Source organism: Poecilia latipinna, unplaced genomic scaffold (assembly GCF_001443285.1).
Source record: "Poecilia latipinna isolate Pla-1442-1.1 unplaced genomic scaffold, P_latipinna-1.0 Scaffold113, whole genome shotgun sequence".
Taxonomy (NCBI): Eukaryota; Metazoa; Chordata; class Actinopteri; order Cyprinodontiformes; family Poeciliidae; genus Poecilia; species Poecilia latipinna.
In genome coordinates, this window is record NW_015112729.1 from 148914 (window position 1) to 174480 (window position 25567).

At 39.4% G+C, this 25567-nt stretch overlaps 2 protein-coding genes across 3 annotated transcripts in view; one reads left to right on the plus strand and one right to left on the minus strand.

The window, feature by feature from the left end:
• wdfy4 (WDFY family member 4) overlaps positions 1–25567 on the plus strand; it is a 60293-nt gene that overhangs the window by 9465 nt on the left and 25261 nt on the right. The window contains exons 10-50 of the mRNA XM_015028035.1: positions 958–1190; positions 1265–1398; positions 1600–1706; positions 1883–1984; positions 2490–2680; positions 3555–4270; positions 4390–4483; positions 4982–5196; positions 5272–5375; positions 5983–6187; positions 6270–6346; positions 6430–6648; positions 6754–6932; positions 7022–7253; positions 7597–7748; positions 7827–7938; positions 8021–8211; positions 8316–8468; positions 8570–8643; positions 9399–9557; positions 9647–9741; positions 9826–9907; positions 10057–10259; positions 10654–10820; positions 10901–11020; positions 11111–11284; positions 11361–11513; positions 12120–12246; positions 12326–12477; positions 12616–12854; positions 13506–13621; positions 13703–13894; positions 13978–14084; positions 17870–17947; positions 18026–18217; positions 18982–19048; positions 19178–19392; positions 22111–22259; positions 22346–22460; positions 23777–23862; positions 23947–24009. Of these exons, the coding sequence (XP_014883521.1) occupies positions 958–1190; positions 1265–1398; positions 1600–1706; positions 1883–1984; positions 2490–2680; positions 3555–4270; positions 4390–4483; positions 4982–5196; positions 5272–5375; positions 5983–6187; positions 6270–6346; positions 6430–6648; positions 6754–6932; positions 7022–7253; positions 7597–7748; positions 7827–7938; positions 8021–8211; positions 8316–8468; positions 8570–8643; positions 9399–9557; positions 9647–9741; positions 9826–9907; positions 10057–10259; positions 10654–10820; positions 10901–11020; positions 11111–11284; positions 11361–11513; positions 12120–12246; positions 12326–12477; positions 12616–12854; positions 13506–13621; positions 13703–13894; positions 13978–14084; positions 17870–17947; positions 18026–18217; positions 18982–19048; positions 19178–19392; positions 22111–22259; positions 22346–22460; positions 23777–23862; positions 23947–24009 (6541 nt within the window). The remainder of the gene's footprint in view (positions 1–957; positions 1191–1264; positions 1399–1599; positions 1707–1882; positions 1985–2489; positions 2681–3554; positions 4271–4389; positions 4484–4981; positions 5197–5271; positions 5376–5982; positions 6188–6269; positions 6347–6429; positions 6649–6753; positions 6933–7021; positions 7254–7596; positions 7749–7826; positions 7939–8020; positions 8212–8315; positions 8469–8569; positions 8644–9398; positions 9558–9646; positions 9742–9825; positions 9908–10056; positions 10260–10653; positions 10821–10900; positions 11021–11110; positions 11285–11360; positions 11514–12119; positions 12247–12325; positions 12478–12615; positions 12855–13505; positions 13622–13702; positions 13895–13977; positions 14085–17869; positions 17948–18025; positions 18218–18981; positions 19049–19177; positions 19393–22110; positions 22260–22345; positions 22461–23776; positions 23863–23946; positions 24010–25567) is intronic.
• LOC106944788 (leucine-rich repeat-containing protein 18) overlaps positions 24265–25567 on the minus strand; it is a 7739-nt gene continuing 6436 nt past the window's right edge. For both annotated transcript variants that reach the window (XM_074527694.1, XM_074527693.1), the window contains exon 2: positions 24265–25181. In XM_074527694.1, coding sequence (XP_074383795.1) covers positions 24344–25177 — 834 coding nt within the window. In that variant the 5' untranslated portion in view covers positions 25178–25181 and the 3' untranslated portion in view covers positions 24265–24343. The remainder of the gene's footprint in view (positions 25182–25567) is intronic.

Below are 25567 nucleotides of genomic sequence, written 5' to 3' on the forward strand. Positions count from 1 at the left end.
GTGGACTCAGGGAGGGGGAAGCCTACTCAAAGGAACCACACACTTCATCCCTACTTTGCACTTTTGCCCTCGTATAATCCAGCTAAACTGCATCAACCCCCCTCGGCTGATTTCCCACAGACCCTGACTCTTCACTCCCCGTACCGCTGCCCCCTTTGCAGTCTGCAGCCTCCCTCAACTTAACAGGAAGCTGAGGTGATTATGTCTGGGATGATGAAGTGGAGGCTCCCCCTCTAACTCTGTTAGGATGCCCCGCATCCATTCACCACTGGCCTACAGCAGCCAGTCATCTATCATCGACACACACACACACTTCCATCCAGCACTCATAAATAGAGGGTCTATAATATACATACACAGATCGAGCCTCTCTGTAGCCATCCATCACATCAAGGAGCAGATCTGTTTCCAGCAGAGGGACCTGGTGCTGTTTTTAAAAACTTAACATGATACAGTTTTAAGAGTGGAAATGAATCCCATTATTAAATAGATTTATGTTTATTTACAAGCAAAAGTCTTTTTTTTTTTTTTGCACGTTAAATGTAGGACTTTTTCTAAATATTTTGACAAGGCACCAGACAAATGTTATTAGGGGAGATTATAATACATTCTTTGCATTTATGGCCAGAAATCTGTTTGTTTTGATGCAATCAGGGCACATAAAACTTAACTCATCTTTTTGGCCCTGCATGCTGTGTATTATAAAGACTTTATGTATTTGTCTGTAATATTAGCTGTTTGACCTTATCAGAGAAAACTCTTACAGAGGAAGTTTGTCTAAGTTGTGCATGGATTGGTATTATGCAGGTTGAATTATGTGATTACACCAATCTAATGGATGCATATATATATATATATATATATATATATATATATATATATATATAAAATAAGTTTAAAAAAAAAAAAAAACTTATTTACAAAGCAAAAGTTAATGATTCATTTAAAAATCTCCAGGTCTGGCAGTAAAGAACCTTCCTGCCTTCCACCTGCTGCAGGCCTCTTTGCTGCGTTCCCAGGATTCTCACTTCTGCTGTCAGCTGCTTCGAACCCTGCAGACAATATGGGAGAAGGACCCGGCTAATTTTTTCCTCTTAGAGTGGACTGTCCAATCGATGGCCCAACTAGCGACCCGTGTGTGCCGTAAACCGCTGCCTGTGCAGAAAATTTTCTTTTCTATGCTGGAAATGGTAGGGATTTTCACCATGAATGACTTGTTTTAGATTTTGAAGTGATTAGTTTTAACTGCCTTGTTGTCTTTCAGGTGGTGTTTAAATTGAGCTATATACCCCATGAGACACTGCGCGCCCTGCTAGGTGTACTCAAGCAGAACTGGGCTGGGACTGGTGGAGCGGCAAGGACAGAATTTAGTGTGGTGGCAGTTCAGTGTTTTCACAAGTGAGAAGTTGCATTTTTTAACAGGATTTACAGAATGACATACTTTTTTTTTTTTACATGAGTTTGTTCTTTGTCTGGATTTTCATTTTTTTCTTTGACTCAGGTGAAGTAGAATGTAGTTATCCCTGGAAAAGTGTTTTATTTCTCCTTGTTTCCTTTCTACAGTAATGGCAAAAGCCGTCTCTTTCTCCTTTTTTGTAGGATGATTGTACACAGCACTATGCTAACAGAGGTGCTAAGTGACTGGGGGTTGCTCGAGCTGCTGCTTGGAGAACTTCGTAGGAGGGCTAAGATCCTGAGGAAGGCTGGTAATGTTTCTGAAACTTATGTTAAATATTTATCTTTTATATGAAAATATCAAAAAAATTGCTTACCCGTGCTTGTTTTAGCTAACTAAGGTGTGACAGTCTCTTAACATTATAAACTGAAGCCAAAAGTAATTTTTCTTAACTGCTAGCACTTTTAAGTGAATTTTTCTTTTCAGATCCTTTGCAGCTGCAGTCTGTGGAGGAAAATGAGAGACAACTCACTACATGCATGCTTCAAGTTGTTTCAACCCTTACTTTAAGATCTATTAAAAATACAGGTACGTTGTTTCAGTTAATTTTATTCAGACGTGTTTTTAATAAATGTATGAACTTCTATTTCATGAAAGTACATACAGCCTTCTTAAAATTGAAATAAATCTTGCTGCATTAAGTTTAATTTAATGCAGCGAAATTACGGGATTACGCTATTTTATTTATTTCATTTCATTTTTACAACTTTATATACATCTATTTATATAAGTATATGCAATTTTATTTATTTTTCTATGTATTTATTATTTTATTCTTAATTATAAATAGCTTTGTTTGATTAATACAGTTTAACAGAGTTTTGTGTTGTACAGGTGAACCCAAATTACAGTGGGTAGCAGTGTTTTATTTTATTGTCTTCATACAGATAAATACAAGTAATCTTATACACAGTGGCGTTCTTTAGTTTGTTTTTTTAATCCATTAAAGTGTAAATCATTTTATGTATTTTTTTTGTTTTTTTTTTACTCATCTAAATATAATGAAGTATAATTTTTAATTTGTGTTTTCCAGTTTCATTGCGGGATCTCGGCATGGTCCCCTACATAAAGATCTTCCTGGATGACGATCAGTATCGGGGTCCGACGCTCAGCATTTTGGAGCAGCTCGCCGAAATCAACCCCGACGAATTCATGAGCACAGCAGTCGGAGCCCTCTGCTCCTCCACGCAGCAGGAGCTCAGGTTGAAGCTGGACCTCTTGCTGGTATGCAGCACATGTACAGACAAGCGGAGATGACAGCTCACACACACACACACTTATCCAGATGCACTCAGATGCTTGGAGATCTCAGCTGAGCTCTAAATGCAGTTTCGCTCCACATTCAATTGTAACAATTTGTAATGCACTTAAAGCATGATAAGCTTGTGAATTTATTTTCTGAGCATGTGGGACTTTGATTCCATTACAGACAAATGCAGATTGATTTGCTAAAACTGATTTAGCTGTTAACTCTGGACCGATTTGATTAGGCCGGCAGACTTGTGCTGTGTAGCTCTGAAGATTACCACCTCTATCGGATCAGTGAATGGGACAAAGATCTCATTAAAGCCTAACTAAGTTACACACCTACTGTATGTGTCCATTTTTATAGATGGCAGCAAAAGGAGCACTCACACATGAACGCTCTTCGTGTCTTCGCGTGTGCATCGCGTGCACGAGCAGGACTGCGCGTGTGTGCGACTCTTTGTGCTAACGCGGTTATAGCAGGTGGCAATCAGATTGGCTACGACCTGGGTTGGCGAGTGTTGAGAGCCATTGTGATTACTCCAGTTTCATTTAATCACATTTTTCCCTGCGTTCTGTCTCACACATTACCTACCTGATGGATTAGCTCTCTAAATTCAATAAAGATAATGTGATTTTGTTCACAACCAAAAACTAGTTACTAGAAATGATTTATGATTTATCTGTATGTTTCATCTGTTTTTCATGACACTTTTTTAATTGACTAAGAAGATGCGCTACAAGCCAAGACTTGGAGAAAAGCTTAGTCTTAAATTTCTTTTTCAACCAAAAGAATGAATTGCTTGATTCATATGTGTTGTAACTGTGTTTGTCCATTGCTCTGTCTCACTAGTCTGTGCTGAGAGTGTTGGAGAGCCCCAACACCTGGGACGCCTTTAGGAAGGCAGGAGGCTTCACTGGACTGCTGTCTCTGATGGTGGACATGGAGGGAGCTCTGTCTGATCCCCCTAACGGAGACGTGTGGAAGACTCTGGGGCATCAGCAGCTGCTGGAGCTGCTTCTCCTCATTCTGCACATCATGGCTCTGGCTGTCCATCTTCACATTGTAAATGCTCACCATTTTCAAACTGAGGGATTTTATGAGAGACTCTCAGATGCTCTTCTCCAACTGGGCTGCTTCCACATTGAAGGCCATGAGTGGGAAGGAGAAAAATGCTCCTGCCCTCAGACCTCAGATGAAAACCAGTCTTCAGGTTTTTTTCAGTTTGTTGAGCTGGCAGAAGCCTTGGCAGCTCCTAAGAGTTGCTCCGGTTCACCTCAGCAAAATCTGCCCATCACTCTTCAGATGTGCATACGGCTGCTGTCTCACCTAGACCAGTTTGCCACGGGGACCTACTCTCCTCAGGCTTTAAAACTGGGACAAGAGTCCAGTGGAGACCGTGACGAAAATAGAAAGACACTACATGGACCAGAAGGACATGAAGGAGTTAATTTGGGACCTCCATCAGTTTTGTCAGGTTCAGGTCCACAGTCCACAGAGGAGAAACTAGGAAGTTTCAAAAACACAGTACCCAGCAGTCCCACCATGAGTACCGTGACCCAGTTTAGGTAGATATTACTAGATTCCTTTAAATGTATATGTATTTTTTTTAACCAAGAGGTTAACAAAGGCTGCTTGTTTATAGTGTCACATTGAGAATAATTTGTTTATTTTTTATGCTTTACAGTAAGTTCACATGTGATCAGGTTATTCTTCATCCAGGAGCAGTCACAGTGATCATGACTCTCCTCCCACATGTGTTTGCTCCAGAAGACCCACAGGTGACTGCGGTAGCTTTGGTTAAATAAGATACGATTGACACAGTCCTTCTAATTTACACAAATGATTATGAACTAATTGTGAAATCAGATGTTTCATCTGTAAACAGCTTGGCCTGTAGCATGATTGACAAGATTCGACAGTTATGTGGGCAGTATTGTTTCTAAGGAGTTTTGCTTATTCTCCTACATGTAGTGATTTTTTTTTTATTTAACCAATAAGATCCCATTTAGATTTAAAACTTCTTTTCAAGGAGGAGCTGGCGAAGATATGCAGCAGCAATTAAAACACGGTTACGACAATGACACAATTAAATACAGGCAAAAAAAGGAGGAAAAAAATTACATGAAAATAATTCAATTGAAATGACAAGTAGTCTAAATTAATTAGTTGCATGTTAGCTTTGTGGGATCTTAGTTTTGATTTAAGCACACTCAATAAAATAAACTTGCAAAAAGGCTTGAATTTAATTCAGTTTTTTTTTTTTTTTCATTTTGCAGCTCTCTATGGAGATGCAGTGCTCGCTGGCTCACCACATCCTATCTATGGTCAAATCTGAGCGAAACCGACAGATAATGTGTGAGGGTGGACTGGTGTCCACTCTCCTGGCTCATTGCCGCAGCATACTGCTGTCTCCGAACCACCATCTGCATCTACCTGTGACGCGGATTTTTGAGAAGCTCTCTTCCCAAGCCATTTCGCACTCTGAGTTCAGGTGAGACACGGCCTGTTGCTACGGTTTGATGTTTGAGTGTTTGTGCTAAAGTTTTCTGTATTTGCATCCTCTCAGACAGTTCCTGTGCTTAGGAGATCCTCTCATGTGTTTGGCAGACCAAACATCCAAGCAGGTTCCGACAGAAAACAATCCAACACTTCAGACATCAAATTCAAAGGGTAAACATTTCACTTAAAATTCAATGATTGTTGTAGAAGCCCTAAAAGGCAAGTAAGAATATTTCTGTTATTGATCTGTTTTTTTTTTTTAAGTCTGACAAACGGTTGTCTTTTCGTGACCTTAAAGTATGTTTTAATGCACAAATATTTTTTCTTGAACAAAATCTGAGATTGACTGAATAAAACATTTGGAAGTCCTTTGTACTCATCTTGACATCTGGTAGAATAACAAACACTGAAAAATAAATGTGGTCTAATTAGTCTTTTGTATGAAAGTTTTTGGAAACCTGAGTCTTAAAAATATAATTTTTTCCGTATTTCCTAATGTCTGGGTATCTACGTACAAGGCAGGTTAGGTCATTGCATTAATATCTGTCCTTGAGAGGGCCCGTTATTTATAACTCCTCCTTCACTTTTAATCTTAATAAAAACCAAATACATATTTCATAACCAATAAAACTCCAGGGATGTTTGCTAGGGAAACAAATCACATTTGCAGGTTGGGCTACATCAGAGATGGATTCTTGAAAAGCAATTTTTCTCGCTTGCCTCTCAGAGCTCCGGCAGATATCTTGTCCCTCTTTAAACTTTCTCTTCTTTAAACCAGATGAGAACACAGATGCTGAATCTTCTCGGAAGACACTGAAACGGTCCTTCAGCTTGTTGCAGCCTTCGACATCGTTCGGTTCTGCCATCCCTGCCCACCAGATTGTCAGTCTGGTTTCCATGACGGCACCACGCACCTTCAGACCACACAGAGTGTCTTCCTCACCTGCCTTTGTAGAGTTTGATATGAGCGAGAGTGGATATGGGTGAGTTGTTTACAAAAAAAATGTTGCAATAAGATCTGCAGCAGAAAATCGATCATTTAACCAACGTCATGTTTGTTTGTAGGTGTCTTTTCCTTCCCTCTGTAGCCATGGTGAAAGGCGTGACTGCTGATTCTATCGCAACAGGTGGAATTGGAGGAGGTAATTAATAATTCATACTGTTCAACTGCTTTGTGTGTTATCTAGTGATGTATAAAATGTTAAATGCCTCTCTCGTGTTCAAGAATGCAGAGGCTTTCCGCCAACATCCGGCCTGTCATTTACCTGCTGGTTCCAGATCAACAGGTTCAGCTCAGCTTGTGATTCCCACCCGATCCGTCTGCTGTCAGTGGTCCGCCACATGTCGCGAACTGAACAACAATATATCTGTTTGTCAATCTCCTTCTCAGCCTATGATGGCTGTCTGGTCATCTCCACAGAGGAGGAAGCATTCACATACCTAGGTAGGAGAAGCAGAACTTGGCTTTTGTTTGTCTTTTTTTTTTTTATTTCTCAGAACTGTCAGGAAGCCCAAGTAGACAAACGCGGCCACTGTTTGTTTTGTTCAGATATGATGGAGCCAGAAGTTTGCTCTCCGACTTCTTTGCCCTCGTCGCTCAGGTTCCGCTGCTCCAGCATGTTGGTCCCTGGCCAGTGGCACCATTTGGCTGTCGTCATGGCCAAAGATGTGAAGAAAAGCTGCTTGACCTCAGCCTACTTCAATGGAAAGGCAGTGGGAACAGGAAAGGTAGATGGGAGATGTGAGAGGGAGCTGATGATTGAGCGAATGGATCTAGTGTTTCACATCATTTAATTTTTTTTACTTGTTTTCCTCAGATGAAGTATATTCAGCCATTCCCAGGTCAGTTTGTCTCCATGGACCCTACAGCTGTGATTGATGTGTATGGACTGATAGGGACTCCAGCGATGTGGAAAGATCATGCGGCGTTGGTGTGGCGTGTGGGTCCCTGCCACCTGTTTGAAGAGGTGTTGAGCTCAGAGTCTGTGGCCGTGGTTTACACACAAGGCACTGCATACCTGGGGAACTTCCTGGCTCTGTGTAACACGGGTGAGTCTGTGTTTCGCAAGAGATCTGAAACAAGTCATTTGTTTATTTTCAAGAAGTACTTGAAGTTAAAATTTTTATTGTGCTTTGTTTTTAGTTTTTATGGAGTGAGAAGGCATATTTGTGTATATTCACGACAACCAGGTCTAATCAGTTACTGTCATGTTTATCTGTTATGTTCATTTTTTTTTTTTAGCATTCTCAGAATAGGCCCTGGTTCTGTTGCAGTACAAAATCAATAACTGAACACTGTAGTTTCTAAACTTGATAATGTTTCTTTGACTCATATCAAAGAAATATTTACTTGTCATGGTGTTATGGTTACATGTTTAGCGCTTGTTTCCAGGCTCTGATCCGAATGCCGAGTCTTCGTCGCTCAGACTTGTTTATGAGGAAAGGGTCTCTTTTGGCATCAACCCTGCAGTTTCCACTTTAACAAATGTGGTGCAGATTAGAGAGGATTACAATGAGGTGGATTGCAGACTCATTGCGAAAGAGGTATGGCTGAGGCGAATCCTTTCTGAACATGATTCTGTCGTTTTCAAGAAGAATAACAGTAATTTTGTGTATTTACAGATGGGGATAACGTCTCGAGATCACTCAACACCGGTTTTTTTCCTTCAAAACATTAGCAAGCACCTGAGCGGTACAGCTCGCACCATAGGTGCTGCCTTGATTGGGCGTTTTGGTAAGCAAGATAAGGTTTTGAAAAGTTCACTGAAAAGTCTTTGAGTTTTATTTTTAATCTCTGGAGTGTCTTTTTTTTCCAGGTGTCCGAACTTTCATCCCCAAGTCTGCTTCCACTGGTTTTCTGTATGTTGGTGGGCCTGCCGTTGTTCTTAGTCTTGTTGCCATGGCGCCGGATGACAGCTCTTTGTACGCGGCTATTAAAGTTCTTCTCTCAGTGCTGGAAACAAACTCCGCAATGCAGGCCGAAATGAACCGCATCAATGGATACAAGGTTTTTCTGAGCTTAGCAACACACCTGTAAAATCACTTTTGTTTCAGGCATGAACATTTTCTTACAGTGCGGGTCTGTTTTGTTGTATTTTGTACTTTATCTAGCTGTTAGCCTTCCTGCTGAAGATGAAGAGCAATCTTGTCAGCCATCGAACCTTTCAGCTGGCTTTGTGCCTCTCAAGTTCAGTGGAGATGAGCTGTGGAACTGGTTACCTACAGGACACGCCTGCTTTCCAGGCGCTGCTGTGTGACTTGGAGGTAAAAATCAGCATAGCTTTTAAAAGTTAAACATATGGAAGAGTTTTGTTTGTTTTTTCTTTAACTGAAATAAAAACTTTTTCTTTATCCCTCATTTTTAGGTGTGGCAGAATACGCCAGACAGCCTGGACCTCTCAGTCCTAAAATACTTTGCTGATATCCTGAAATCCTCCAGGTAATCTTCAGAGCTTGTGGTTTGCTGTTATAAGTCCATATCCAGACTAGGACTGTACCACAACAATTAAAAGTGTCCAGAACATTGATAGTCTTCTACTCCCTGTTACTCACAAAGCAGCTTGAAAGTTTCCACACTTACCTGAGTATTCCCAAAGCTTTCTCTGTGAGATTATAAGGAAAGACACTAATGTTGTGATGATTTTACAATAGTTGAAGCCTCAAAAATGGGTATAATATCCACCAGGTTGAAATTTGTTGTGAATGACGTTGTTGGCAGAATGCCTTTAGAGTTAGCGTTGTGATTGGGTTAGCAGGGAATTAAAATCACAATAAGATCATGCCTACCTTCACACTGCAATGAGTTTTTCAAACTTTGCCACGATCTAGCATTGTTCAGTTGATGGTGGAGATCTTGGAGACTGGTTTTCTTACTCCTGTATGAAGAGGGCCTAAACCTATTTAAATTTACTGTTAATTGTCACAGCCAACAAATCGTGTAAAACAATAAAAAGGACCTTGTTCTGATTTGACAGCTTTTATTGGCTGTTCTGTCAATGGACAGAGAAGCCTGTCATCAATATCACAGAACTGTAGAGCAGAAAATGGTCAAGGGAACGTTCAGCAGAATCAGTCAGGAAGGCTGAGGAGAGGACTGAATGCTTTTATGGATTGTTGAATTAGATTTTCTGTCTGCGGGAACAGATTGTGATTGATATTGGTGCTGTTTCCGTTTCCCTCATCATAACCGAGCAGTGACAGCAGGAATGCAGTGGTCTTGCACAGCATGGACCTGCTGCCCAAGCTGCTGTTTGAGTTCTGTGATCCTGCGGTAACCCTCCAAAGGGTCCACATTATCTCTGACATCATCACTTTACTACTGAAGGCTCACATGACGTCTTCAGACATAAACAGGTAGTCTGAAGTTGTTGTTTTTTTTTTTATATACTAACAACCTGTTTTATAATTTAATGCTTTCTGCATGTGTCTTTTTGTGTGATGAGACTTGGGCTTTTCCTGGTTTACACACTCCCTCCTTCCAGTGAAAAATATGAAAGCAGCGAGATAGTGGACTGTGAAGTTTCAAATGACATGTCAGGTACATAGTTAACAATCCCATGCTTATGACGACGATGCATGTCTGACATCTGTGTCTGATAGAGGGCTTTTTTCTCCCCTTCAGGTCCAACTAGCATCGTCTGCATCCGTAACAAGATGCTGCTTGTAATTTCTGAACTCCTCAAATCAGACGGCCTTCAAAAATGGTGAGAATGAATGCGTTTTGCTTTTTAAGCATCAGTGTATAAATAAAAGGTAGTATATCTTTTTTTGACATAAAATCATATCATGGCAGGAATACCTATCCAAATTAATCTTTTTTTATTTTTTGTATTTTTTTTTATCCCCCAATTAGTCACCAGGCCACAGTTTTCCAATCTCTCGGCAGCGATTGGTTCCTGCTCTTCCTTCAGGCCCACCTCCACCCGTCCACTTTAAAACTGGGCCTCGTCCTGCTCACACAGTTTCTATCCAATCCAGGACAGCAGAGCAGCTTCAGAGAGGGAGTGATGCCAGGAACGCTCATAGAGGGCGTAGAGGAACCATTTGTTATCATGGGTAGACAAAATTTAATTATTTTTTTTTATTATTATTTTTTTTTTTATTTATCCCATTGGAATTTTGTGGGTTTTATTGGTTATTTGAATTATTTTTGAGATACAGTCCTGTTAAATAATACAGTTCAATATAAGATCAACTCTAAGTTGTAGACACAACAGCAAAACGAATACAACAAAAACAAAAGTGACCATTTTATTTTATAAAAACTAATATTTCAGTTATTGTGCCATTTTGTTTATTTGCACTTCTTACCAGTCGATTACCTTAGTAAGGTCAGGCCATTTTGTTGGTTAATCAAATAGGTATGTCATGGTTCTCACACCAGTTAATGATGCTTTAAAGAAATAAATCTTACCTTTTGTTAGTCACTGACCCCTCGCCTTCTTACCAGACAACCTTCGAGTCCACCCTTGGTCCAAGGAGTGCCTCAGCACCACTTGTCCGGGTTTTGATGTTCTCCTGGAGTTGTTGGTCAGTCACACTCACCTGCCTCAGGTATATGAAGCTCTAGCTGCTGTCCTACTTGGGAGGAGCACCAGTCACATGACAGCTGGAGAGGTGGGTTACTCTGCACAGTCTTGAATCCTCCCCTACAGTACCGGTTTTGTCATCATCCTGTCATTGAATCTCTCGTGTAGCTCGATTTGGATGATGCCCTGCAGGAATTAATTGAGAGCCAAAGGGAAGCTCCCTCTCAGCAGCTTTCTGTTGAAGCTGCTATGACGCTCCTGGAGCTGGTTAAAGTTATCATCTCTCAGGTTGGAAGAACTTAAGAGTCCAGATTCTCATAAGTATTTTTAAAGAAAATTTTCAGTGAGGAACATGCGTTTCTGTTCTTGTTTCAAAAGCCTTTATCTGCAGATGAATCTGATAGTGAGGCACCATGGGAAGTGCAGCTCCCAGCCAGTGTGATGCAGTTCCTTTGTCTCCTTCACAATCTCCGACCAAGAGACCCACTGTGGGCATCACCCAAGTTCCTGCGTTCACTCGCCAGCGTCGTTTATCCTGTGGAGATTTCAGAGGTTTGTTGTGATTTCATGAAGCTCTCCTATAAGTTATCTGTGGAGTTTCATTGTCTGGTTTTCTTTCTTGCCATAGACTAACCCTTGCAAAACAAATAAGCGAGAGGGCACATTCAGCACTCATCCAACGAGGAAGCCGGTGCTCGACTTCATGCGTATTCTGCTGATGGACAGTCTTCTAAATGTGTTTTCAAGCTCCAACACACATCCCATAGTTCTGCTGCTGGAGGTGAATTTCCAGCCCATGCCATCAGTCACCTTGCTGCTCAGGAAACCATGAATGTCAAAATAATTTGGGACTTTTAAGGATTTGGAGTTTAAACAGTCTTTTTTTTTTTTTATCTGAGGCTTGATCCCAACACATCATAACTGGTTTTATAAGGAACATGTATCAAAACATAGAAGTGTATTGTTTTTAAGAGTAGATGTATCGGTTTGACTGTTTGAGGGATAAACTCTTTAACCTTCGATATTTGCTTTCAACATCAGGGCATGTAAACTTCAGGCTTGTACTATGCATATCTTATATTATTCATCTTGTAGATTCCAGTCACGATCAAGTGATGGACGCTACAGCAGAAAGGTTGTTTTTTTTCACTGAAAACTCCTCTGCAGTTTGACCAAATTCTGCAAAACTCTTTTTTCTCCAGAAGGTGCCACTCTATGCTCATTTACCAAACAAAGCAGAGCTAAGGTGTTTTTGATCAAATTATTCACTACTCGGAGGGAAAAAAAGCACCTAGAGGGCCGAAACAGCACATTTCCTCAAGTGTTTTCACTCACATCGTCTATGCAATTGCCGTTAGATAAAATATTTTTTTTACTTCTGGCCTAGTTTTGTCCTGATGGCACGTCGCTGGAGCAAAGGCAGACTTTTCAGTCTGAGTTGGTGGAGCTGACCACGAACATCATCCATATGCTCAGCCATGAGGACGATAACAACACCCATCTCACCTCACAAGGTAACATCACAACACATTACTTTTATACACCTGAATCTGTACTCAACAGAAATTAAATAATTTTTACTTTTTCTGTTAGACTGCAATAATCAGAATGCCGAAGGAGAGATGGGTACTCTGATGGACAATGTGGTGCTCTTCTGTAGGACTGTGCTGCAGAAGCTTCACAGTGGAACATTTTCTGGAGAGCCTGAAAGTTTACTCGACTTCCTGGCTGATCAGATTATGGTGGTGAGACACAGACAGACGGCTTTCACAAAATGTATTAGATAAGTTCAAAGCAACGTGTCATTAACTTAGAGAGCCTTTCAGCAATAAGAGATGCATAATGTAGATCAAGTTTTTCAGCCATCGTCTGTCTGATTCTAGGCTGTGGGGAAACCTCATACTCAAAGGGAGAGGGCTGTGTCGGCCCTCTACTCATGCGCCAATAAAGTCCTGCTTCACTTCCTGTCCCAACCGCGTCATTCCCAGGAAGAGAGGGAAGTTGTCATCAGGGCATTGCAGACCTTCATGGAACGCTGGGATGTTTTCATGGCAACCTACAATGCTAATGTGAACTTCATCACCTGCCTACTTCACTGTCTGCTGCTGATTCGCTCTGGCAGGTAAAAAAAAGTGTAAAAAAAAAAAATATGCAAAACTACTAGACAGATACAACATTATATTCCCTAGTATAAATACCATTCTTTCATAGTGTCAAAGTATTGTCACAAAAATTGTTGGTAGAGAACATTTCAAAAACATAAAATACACACATACCAAAATTAGGGGTAGATTTTAAGTGCTTATTGCTTAGAATATTAAATATATTTTGCCTGTCTGCTCTGTATAGTAGAACTCTGCTGACTTCCTTGATATTGTTTCATATTTCTTTTATTTTATGAATTACCTCCAAAACCTTAGGTTTAAGACCTTTCACAGGATGAAGGTACCTTTTGTTTTACACTCACAGGCTCACAATTGGTACATATGTGATCGGGAAAAAAGTGTTTGTTTTTTTTTTCTAAAAAAGAAAAGAGGCTTTAACCAATAAAGCTGGCAGGAGAACTCCAGGCACCAGACAGCCAAAAAATACCTTGGTCATGTCAAAACTGTATCTGGCTTCTTTTTGAAAGGACGATGAACCTTAAGAATGGACAAATTTTTTTTGTCGCTTTTTTAAATGTTAATATACCTCAATACCAGAAACTTATGCCTTGTTCACTTATTAATTATTTTAGCATATTTCTACATTGACACATATCCTTCTTTTGTAGCTACCCAGAAGGTTTTGGATGTGTGGCACAAAAGGGTCACAAAAAGAAATCAAACCCTTTACCTCACAGAAGTAAAAGCCCTTCCAACCTCAGTAATGGAGCAGACATTACGACAGGTTTGACTCCTTCTTTCAGGGATTTTATGTTTATTTCACTTTTCAGAAAATACAAAATGTTTGTTTTTGTGTGTTTTCTAGATGACAGACAACTCGTGTCCTTAGCAGAGGCCTGCTGGTCAAAGGTAATATCAGAAAGACAACACATGCTCGAAGAGAGCTACAAGGTTGAAATCTCAGCGAGCAGTACGACGGAGACAAAGCCGGTGAGCATGACTGAAATCAGCCCCCTGTGGGAGGAGATGGCACACAAAGCCTGGCAGCTGTACACAGGTAAGCTCACATTCTGCAGACAACACACAGGATTAAAAAGCATGAGAGTGAGCGCCCAGGTATTGATATTTATGTCTTCTCAGAATCTCAGAAGACAAAAGCAGCTAGCAGATCTCAGAGGACGCTCGATGCCATCAGTAGTGCTCTTCGCTCTGCTTTGGGAAAAGGTCAAGAGTCAATAAAAGCAGAGGTACATCGCCTCACATTTTCCATCTTGTGATGTTGCACGCGTAGGTTTTAATGTATCTTTGCAGAGGTGCATTACCTAACTCAAAAACAGTCCACAAATCTTGTCTTTGTGGAAGAGTGGCCTGAAGAAATTCAGCATTGAAAGAAAACCACAAAATCATGTAGAATACACTGAAAACACATGAAAACTTGCTTTCTGTGACGAAAAGCTAACTGCAAAAAATCAGACCACCCCATGTTCACAGCCACATGTGGTGGTGGTGGCATCATCCTGTAGGGATGCTTTTTTGTCTGTGGAGACATGGAAACTGAAACAGCAGCAAAGTATTGCCTCAAGAGGGATTCATATATTTTGCACATTTTTATTAGTAAAAAAATTAAAACCCTACATGCTTTTTTTTTTCCATTTTAGTCTTGTACTACTTTGTGTTATTGTATTAATATACATTTTAGATTAAGGTTTTGATGCGACAGAATGGGAAAAGTTCAAGTGGTATGAATACATATGCAAAGTTCTTCAGCATACAGTTTTTCAACTCTAGATTTGTCTCCTTTGAGGTATCTGGGGTTGTTGCCTTCTCCCAGATCCCAGAGGACTGTGCCAAAAGTCCATCGAAAGACAACAATGTGCTTATGCTGTGGGCCGCCCAGCCCTGTTGGGGGTGTTTATTTCTTTAAATAGATTTGGATTATCACAGCTGATTGCCCCTGAGTGGTCTTTGTAATTGATATCTGTTAGGCCCATCCATGGGAACACTAGCCACAGCACACCGTTTGCCGCTGAAGGTTAAAGACGCCTTTATTGTTGTTTTTTCCCCCCGAAACACGTGGCCCACATCATTAGTTCCCCCACAACGCTTAAGACGTTGAGCCATCTGGAGCAGGGAGCAGGGACATATTACTCAGGCACACAGGCATGAAATTACAGCGTCTGTGTGTCTGTCTCGCACTCCCCAAAAGTGTACGTGTACGCTCTTGTCTGTGCATGTGTCTTGCCCACAGAAATCATGCTGGCAATTACAGTGGTAGCAATCTGATGAAAACATTACTCATTTGATGTTATTCTTTATCATATCAGTTCCTGACAGGCTATCAGAGAAGGTGATGAATTGTTTTTCCATCTGAGATGCAGGGAAGAGGATGGCGGGAGGTTTTAGTTCTTCATCCTTGCGGTGTTTCGCTGCATAAATGTTGCAGAATGTTGGTAGTGTTTAAATCAGAGATGTGAAAACAATCATCAGCTATAGTCAGCTGCTCCTCTCACCTTTTCATCCATCTTCTTGAAGTAATAACAGCCATTAATTAATTTGTAGATCATCAACTTATGACCTTTATGTAACAACTTGTGTGCTTTTGATGAGCTTTTTTGCAGCACAGTGAATCATCTTGCTCCAGTCTCTCAACAGTACACACAGCCCTTTTAAAATGAGATCTTTATTGTTTATTTCTTAACCATCACCCATGTTTAATCATTTTGTACAATTCAAAATGAAAAGCAAACAAATACAGTTTAAAGAAAAAAAGAAAATTGTAGGAATATTTCAGTTTATGGGGTAAGTTCAGCATATTTCATTTTTCAGTAAGTGAGATGCAGTCCTCTTACCTTGCTAAAGATTTCAAAATTTCTCAGACTGTTGTGATGCTCCTGGTCTACAGCCCTCTTTTGGTCATGTCAAAGATGTTCTGTTAGCTTTAGTTCTCCAACTCTGTCTTGATTTTGAGCTAGGCCTGGTAGGCTAGGACTCATTGTGATGCTGAAAAAAAATAACATCTTTCTTCATCTTCTGCTTCCATCTCAACCAAAACTTCAGTTTTATTTGAAGAAAAGTAATCCAGGCCCATAGCATGATGCTGCCACCACCATCCATCACAGTGTGTTTAAGGTTCTTTTGAAGGTTTACAGTATTGTTTTGGTGCCAAATCATTTGAAACTATGTCCCAAAAATTACATTTCGGTCTGGTCATACGCATTCCTACACAATGTTTTAAGACCTTTTTTGCCAGTGATCTTTTGATGAAAATAGTTATGTACAGTTTTGTAAATTGTGGTTTTGCCTTAAGGATAAAAATCTGCAAATCGTAAAAACTATCTTGGAAGAGCTGTACCTCAGGTTGATCAGCTTTACCACAGTTGAGGCAGGTGTAAACCGAAGAAGACTGAATGCTAAAATTAAATCAAAAGGTGTATCAGCAACATATAAGGGTGTGTACATGCATATAGGCTATTACAGGTTTTTATTTTAGTTTTTTTATCACAGGTTATATATCATTAAAGGTGGAATACATTGTGAGAAAATTTCACCAAAGTAAATTTTTTTGCATCATAAGAACTTTGCTTTTTAAGAGAGCACTTTTGAAAGCAAATGCATCTACATTTATTAACCAAATAAATAGGTTTATTGTATAAAAACTGATAAGCAGACTTTGTCCTCAGTTAAGCTTCAGTGCAATCCTTCCAGAGATTTATTTCATCAGCGAATGCAGTTTCCATAATCATATCTGTGTCCTCATATTAGAAAGATAATTAACAGCACTAATGATCACGTTAAGTTCATTACACATTCACTGCCAGCTCAGAATGAAGTTGACATTATGTTGCCTTATCATCAAAGGTGGCGTATTGTTGGGAAGTCATTAAAATGGAAATGAGCGCGATGTTCTGATGTTAATTGCAGAGGGAAGAGATGAGTTATGTATTTAATGCAGCATTTTAAAAAGCCAATGAGGTTCCTATCTGCTAAATAGGGTAATTAATGCTATATATTACTTATGTTTGTCCAAATGAAGGAATGAAATTAGAGACGATGACGCCAACTTGCTGTTTATTTGTCACAACGCGCCTCTAGTCTGCAAACTTCATTATTACTCATATTTCTATAATCTCCCTTCAAATTCCTCTTTTATTTCCTTCGCGACGCAACTTCTCATTTGGATAGGCAGCCGGCCATTTAAGGAAGCAATTTGTTTTCTCCGCAGAGCCTGTCAAAGTTTGTCAACTTTCAAGAACATGCTCACTCTGTAACCTATCTAGAATTAGTACATCTGCTCTTGTGCAAAAGTGTTCTTGCCTTTTTACTCTGGTCGAAACGAACAAATTAATTCTTTCAGCGGGTTTGTTCCACAGAACACAAAATTAGCATGTGTAAATAAAACTCGATATAAAGAGTTACTGCGCTCTCGCTCGCTCAATTAAATGGCTTTCCTGGGTCAGCTGTGAAGATGGACACATGTTGTTTCACTAGTCTCAGAGCGAGCACCGCTGTGATGATGGGTTTAATGAAGCAGTTAACAGTCAGAATATGATCCCAGTGTGTCTGAACATGAGCATTGTGCAGTGTCAACACACGGCTCTGTTTGGGGGGTTTTTCATTGCTTTTCTCTTTTAATCGTCCTTAAAAAAATAAAAATAAAAGCACCCATACACTCGCATGCTCACACACAATAAAGGTGCTCACACAAACCAACCTTGGCGCTGACTGTGGCGAGGCTCAGTGATATTAATGTTTATGTTAATTAGATCACACCAACAAATGATTACATTTGAACACAAGGTTATTGTAAGACTGTAGCCACTAGCTTGTTTTGCCCAGTGAATGCAATTTAACACAGATGTAATTGTGTGAATGCATTGTAATTGCATGAGGAAACAACAATGCCATTATGTATGTGTGCATTTGTTTATCTGTGTTCATGAGTGTGTGTGTGCAGTCTGAACCGAAACAAGTCACTGTTTTCCCTCTTTTTATTTGCAGCTGTTTTCACTCTTTTTTTCTTTTTTTTTTGCAGGAGTTTCTGTCCAACATGGAGTCGCATCGGCATCGAGGTCGCAGTGTGTTTGAGAACATGAGGTCAAACCACTTACAGGTTGGACATCATAGTTAAATGTGTTTCAGAAATGAAAATAGGAGTTTGACAAAATTATTTGTTCCCTCTTTGTCCCAGTTGCAAACCACCAAGTGGGAGCTTGTGAGCTCTCAGTGGTTGCATGTGGAGGCCGAGCTACTGAGAGAGAGAGCTGTATTCGGCCCTGGCCCCGGGGTGCTGTTGAGCCAAGACTGGGTACAAGAATCTGCGGAAGGCCCTAACCGGACCAAGCTACGCATACGCAGAAAAGTCATGAAACAGTCCAAACGGGTAAATCAACTCAGATTAGAGAAGGAGAATCTACTCTGAATTTTATGACATGTACATCGCCTTGCTGTAGTATTCATACATGAATAACTTTACACATTACAACATCAAACCTATGTATGTTTTGTTTATAGGTGATAGACCAACACATAGTAGTGCATAATGGTAACATGGAGGATCTTTTTTTCATCTTAATTTCTAAAGATTGATATTTTTTTCAAATTTTATTTTGCATTTTTCAGATTTGATGTTGGGTGTCTGAGTGTCTGAACAGCAAATTTCAAGTCTTAGCAGATTTTTAGGTCCAAACTTTGACTTGACCGTTTTCAAATAAACATATGCCCCAGGCTCCAGTATGTTTCTCCCTATAAGATTTTTTTTTTTTTTTTTTTTTTTGTCCAGAATTGCCTCGTATTTATTTCCATTAATTTTCCCATGAACACTGACCGGATTTTCTGTCCTTGCTAAAGAAAAGCATAGATTCTTCCACCTGAGGTGTGAACCTATGCTACTCCTCCAGAGTTACAATGGGCCTCTTGGGTGCTTCTCTGATCAAAATTCTCCCTGCCTTGTGTGTCACCATGCATGACATCCACATATCATCCACTTTGCAATCCTGCACTACTATGTGTTTATCTATCTCAAGTTCCAAAGAAATACATTTAGGATTATGAAAATAGTTGTAAGATGTGCAACATGTCACAAATTTTTTTTTTTCTAATGCAGATTTATGTCGCTTTCATATGTGACAAATGTTTTCCCTGCAGCTGCTGGGAGCACTGGGTTTCGGTTTAAGGTCTGAGGAGTCCAGTTGCAGATCAGATGGTGATGCAGGTAAAGATTATTTTGAATTGCTTGCATTCTGAAATTTCACCACAAGATGTCACTAAGTCCTACTAATTTTTCTGTTTAAATCTTAATTTCTGTCCCAGACACTCAGATTTTTTTTTTTTTTTTTCATAGAGCCAAAGATCTTGTGTGACTTTGATGCAGACAGTAAAGAGGACGAAGCAGAGGGGGAACAAAGCTGTGATCGCCTGACCTTTTTCCCTGCCTTGACTGAGACGCCGTCTCTTGCCGAGGGTTTATCTGACCCTTTCACCCCTAAACCCTGCTCACACACACAAGACTGCCCCGACATGCGTATCGTCCTCCAAGAGCTGCACCCTAAAGAGAAGGTACCGTGGCACTGGATGACGTTTTGGTCTCTCGGCTTGAATAAAAGTAAAACTAAAACTACTCCCCGCCCTTCCAGCATTCACATTCATAATTATCTGATGCAGACGAAGGGATTCCAGTAGCTCAGCGCTGCTATCAGAATTTCATCTTTCCTCATTAGTTAAATATTTTAATGTCGAGGCTCAGCACAGCTCCCCTCATTGTTGCAACGAGTTAGAAACTACGCACATGTTGACAGGGCCCTCTGATCGCTCCGGCAACCAGCCGCGTCTTTTAATGTTTCTGACAGAAGTATTAATAAAAGCAGTAGGAGGTGATGCAAGCTGTCTTACATCCGCTTAGCGAGTGTGTGATGTGTGCTGGTGTGTCCTGTTGCCTTGCAGTTGTTCAGCGCTCGGCTCCCGCTGAGCTTCTTGTCAAATGAACACAGTCATTAGCTCTGAAAAATGCACACACACTCACAACCGAACATTCACACAAAGGGAGACCCACTCATAATTAGCTTGCCAGCGCCAATAGTGTGATTATGACAATAATGTGTGTGGGGAGAAATCAATGGTCTGACATTAGGCTCTCAGTCAATAAAAGTCCTCCTTTTCCCTCCTCCTTCCACATCGCCGGCTAAATCGCTCGCAGGCTGATAGCGCGTATCTGTCTGGACCACAGATAAGGAAATGAGTTTATTGTTATGTATTTAATTTTTGATGGCAATAAATTCAACTAGTTTAATCTGCTCATTATTGGTGACAGTTGGCGCTGACTGATGTCATCTACCATGATATAGCCTAGCGAAGACTTACTCACCTTGACTCCTCTTAAACACCTTCACATGATAAGTGACCGTATCCATCACAGCGTGTCTCTATGTGTGCTTTAAGACAAGAGCTTCTGATCACTTATCAGCTTTACCATTGTGTGTGTGGCAGTGATTAATTCTCCTAATAAAGGCCAGGCAGAACCTCCTCCTCGTCCACCGAGTGTGTGGCTGCGTGTCTGGGGGTAGGGACTCTGATTTGATTAGTATAAATTGTGCAGGCCCTGCGGCTGTGTTGGGACCCCATATGTTTTTTTTTTTTTGAGGGGTGCTCATCTCCCGGTGGACTCGGTGCGTGGAAACGGCCAGGTGCACGCACTCATTGTGAAATCAAGGGAGACAATAAAATTATCCACACATTATCACGATGCAGTTAGCATTAGCCGCAACCAGCGCTGAAAGCAGCATGTGGATTCACTGTGGCCGAGGATGAAAAGGGGCCGGTCCTTCTCCTCCTCATCAATCAGATCTGATAATGAAGTGTTCAATGGTGTCTTTTTAATAAGGATTAAAATATGTGATTAAAATGATCAATCAAGTAAAGCCTGAACTGCTATCTGATACGTCATGCCCTGAGAGAATAACACTGTGGTGTGCATGGAGTGTCTTATATAAGGCTTATTGTACAGACTGTTGGCACCCCCAGTAAAGATCTGTGTGGAACATTAAAATAAATTATTACAGTTGTATAATCTCAAATTAATAATGCAACTTTCAATTTATATAAATTTACTTGATGTGAAAAAATTCCTTGTTAAGAAGCACTTATTGTTAAAATCACTTTAAAATAAATGTGACTGAAACATCAAATCAATTTATGCTTTACTTTTTTTAAGATAATCCAAGTTTCCAGATCCTTCTAATTAGTAACTCACAGCTTCCTTGAGGTATGGATGTGATTTGTCTCTGAGGCCCGATTGTGGTAGCAGCTGGTCACTCAGTGAGAAGAACAGTGAGGAGGAAGATAATAATTAAGATAAAAAAAAAAAATATATATATATATATATATATATATATATATATATAATTTCTGCTGCATCTTGGATTCCCAAATGTTTCACATGCCTGATTGAGAGCGATACTAGAGAAAAGCTTTTTCTGTCCTATAACCACAAACATAAACATATCATGAAACTACTGTGAGATTTGTACAAATTAGACTAATATTGAGCCTTTCTGCCAACAGTTTAGATGGGTTTAGGGTAAAACAAAGGTTGAGAATGTACAAAAGCAGCTCTTTCCCACAGTTGAGTATGGTTGAGAGTCCATGATGCTGGGGGTCATTTTCACTTCCTGGGGACAGAAATGGGCTTTCAGGCTGTTGGCGCCAGTAGTGACTCTTAATATGTTGGAGTATGTTAGAACATTAACTCTTTACAATTGCAGAAGGCATTGAAGAAAAATCCAGTAGATTACCAGTAAAGTAAAAGTGAAATAGGTTTTTCAATTGCTTAATGATCTGGAACATTTGATCATAGAAGTCATAATTGGTCCACCAGATACACATTCAACTTTCTTTTATGACCATCACACTTTTAACTCTAAATCATATAATTATCTCTCTATGCTTCAAGCTTGTGGCATGTTTTATGTTGAAGACATAAGTGTGTGTTTTTTTTTATATTTTTTTTTATTGTTTTTGTTTTGTTTTGGGGTTTTTTGGCTAAAAGAAGTTGTAAAACCTAAGTAGCCGGGGTGCCCATAATTGTTTAACTGGAGATTTGTGTTTATTTCGTAACAAGATGGGCTACTTTAACAATGTTGTAAATTTACTCATATTAATAGTTGTATTATTTAGTTTCAAATTATGTAACTACAAAAAAAAAACATTAAATTTTTAGGGTTTATACACACACTTACATGGGCTGCTAACAAACGATTCGCCTCTGTGTTTCTTATGTAGATAAAGGCAAAGATGTGCGTGGTGATGGTGAGTGGCCTGAAGATGACAGAAGGTTTGCTGCTGTTTGGAAAGGAGAGTCTGCTGTTATGTGAGGGATTCACTCTGAACGCCACTGGAGACGTTTGCTGCAGGAGACACCACCCAAGCAGGTACCGTCACCTTGTGAGAGCTGCGCACTTTTATACTGTTACTAAAAAAAGGTAAACATGACATCTTCTGTGTCCCCTTCTTCCAGTGTGAAGGATTCTTTTATTTCCACTGTGCTGAGCAAAGAGCTGCCGTCAGCCAGTTGCAGACGCTGGCTTTATGAGGATATCAAGGAGGCTCGCTTCATGCGGTTCCTTTTAGAGGTCAGCCGTCAAATTAATCTCAGATATTTTTGATGTATAGCAGCTGCAGAAGTTTAAACTTAAATGTAACCACCTGCTATACATGAGTGCTTATTTAAATTAGAATATACTTTTCGAGGCTCGTCTGTCAGGTTAAAAGTAACTTTTCAAAATGACATTTAAGCAGGCATTAGACAAACCTTTAAAAGAAACATGCAGTGTAGAAAACACAAAAAATTGCAGTCAATAATATTCGATCAAGTTTAACTACTTTGCATATTTTTTTACATTTATACATATAAGCTTTTAATTATATATATATATATATATATATATATATATACACACACCCATTATTTATGCCATTTTCTATTCACTTCAATTTATGACGAGGTTAAAAGTAAACTTAAAATTAAGAAAGATTAGATAAAAATAATAATGTGAATAAATTAAAAAGAAATAAATGAATTAGCTAATTTTAAGGACGACTTTTAAACAATATCTGGTGAGCTGTTCTATCAATGCATTTTTTTTACACTGAGACTGTGTAAACTGTAATATTTTCAATCCAAACATTGCAGTTATTGCTCTCTGCTGGTTGAATGTTGTTTAAACCAGTTTTATTTCATTTATTATGGCAGATTTATTTATACACCACATTTCAGCAACATGGCAACTCAAAGTTCTTTACCTGATTAAAAAGAAGTAACAAAAAAAAAAAGCAAAATATTACATCGTGGAAGCAAAATAGAGGTAAGCAATGACAGGCTGAAAAACACACTGATTTATGATGTTCCAGTTTTTATCAACCAACAGCTCTAAACAAATGAGCTTTTAGACTTGATGTAAAATAACTCAGTTTTAATTTTTGCAGTTTTTTTAGAAGTTTATTCCAGATTAGAAGAGCATAGAAACAGAATGCTGTTTTTCCTTGTTTGGTTGTGATTCTCAGCATGCAGAGCAGACATAAACCAAAAGACCTGAGAGATCTGGAAGATTGATATGACAACAGATCGGAAAAGTTAGCTTTAGAGAGGAATAAAAAAAAAAAAGAAATATGTGCAGGAAATAAGTCAGACCTCTGACTGGGCTACTCCAAAACATAATTATTACTTCCAGTTAGTAAAATTTAAACCTAGATTTAAAAGAGTTTAATTTGGGACTTAGCTGTATTTTTTATACTCTGTGATCTTGCATATTTACCAGGAGCAGTAAATATGCAATATCAAATATGCCTTACATGGGTTGAATAAATCCAACCCATATGTCCAACAAGTAATATATAAACATAACAAATGTTACCATATACTTTTTACTGTCTCTTTCTGCTAAACTAGGACAATACTATTGAGATTTTCATGAAAAATGGACACTCTGCATTCCTCGTATTCATGAATAAAGACCATGTCTCTGCATATAAGAGGTAACTAATTTAGACTTAATGGATCTTCAACGATTTTTCAGGCAACAGTCTTTGACCTTTGTTTTTTTTTTTCTCCGGCTTCAGACTGAGCAGAGTGGTGCCGGCATTAAAAGGCAGAGCACTTGCTGATGTCCTCTCAAATGCAAAGTAAGTGTTAATCTTTTTATTTACTTCCATGTAGATTTGTTTACTGGCGTGATTTCCATTTGCTGTGGGTACAGACTAACTGAGACTGCTACAAGGTGAAAGACTTGGTATCCAGCTGGCTCAGATCGAGGTTGAAACTCAACAGCTTTGCTTGGCTTATCAACTCTGTTTTATTTATGTGACGATATAAATAGAAATTGTTTTATGGAAGGAAATTGTGTAAAATAAAAGTACATAATTTAAACACACCAAGTGTTTCAGAATTCTTTAATTTGGGCTCTCTTCCAGCATTTCTAATGCATGACAAATTGAAATTAGCAGATGGTTGATCAGTTCACCTTTTGCTTTTTATTCTCCAAACATCCTGGGTGACTGCAGCCACCGAGTTCGGTGTCATCAACCCTTCAAATCTTTTCTTTTTCTCCTCAAACACTTCAGGCTTTTCAGTTTTTTTCTCTCCTTTTCTTTCTTTTCTTAAAATTTTTCCTGCTTCTGCTTTACATATTTTAAGGCACCTCTTGCACAAGAAACTTTCGTGCACCAGATACAGCTCCTCTTTCTGCTCTAACTTTTCCTTTCTTATCCTCTCACTTTCGGCGTGGGCAAACGTACACGGATTTCTTATCAAATTCACCTTAGTAAGGTTTCGAAGATTTGGCAGAAACTCGGGTACTTTGATGAATTGGTTATCAAACAGGGCTAATTCTTGCAGAAGCGATAACTGCTCCATAGTGGAAGGCAATGCATCTAGCTGGTTCAGTCCAAGGTTGAGAGTCTTAAGGTTGCAGAGGGAGCCCAGTGTGGATGGTAAACCAGCAGATGTTAAGTGGTTGTTTGCCAGGTTGAGGTATGTAAGTTCAATCAGGCCGCCTATGGACTCGGGCACAGACTCCAGCTTGTTGCTGTGTAGATCGAGCCGTCTTAGCGACTTGAGGGTTCCGATGGTTTCAGGAAGCTTCTGAATCTGGTTCCGACTGAGGTCCAACTCATCCAAATTGCGCAGCTTTAAGAGACACTTTGGGAAGATGGTGAAGCCCATATTGCTGAGTATGAGTCTACGCTTTCCATCTGGGGTTACATTTATTGCTTTCTTGGCAGCCTTGAGACTCAACTTTCTTGAACCGGATCCCTTTTTTTTGGGTGCTGTGGATCCCTTTTTTTTGGGCATGGTACTGGATTGAAAAGATAAGCAAACAGATCATTTTTTTTTTCTACATTTGCCTCAGGAGGCTAATTTACAATACTTTAAAATAGTGCTGTGAAAAATTATTTACCCCCTAGAGATTTTCTATGATTTAGCTTTTTTTTGTTGTGCTTAAATGTTTGAGATCATTAAAACAATATTTGATATTAAATGAACCTGCAAATGATTTCATTTATAAAAAGAAAAAAAAAAAGATCAAAACCAATAAATCAACAATTTAAATATAACTCGTCTCACAACATGAAGCTGGCAAAAAAAAAAAAAAAAAAAAAAAAAAAAAATAAAGGGAAAAAAATTTTTTAAAAATTTGAAAAAAACCCTTTTTAAATTTTAAAGGTGAAAAAAAGCCATTCC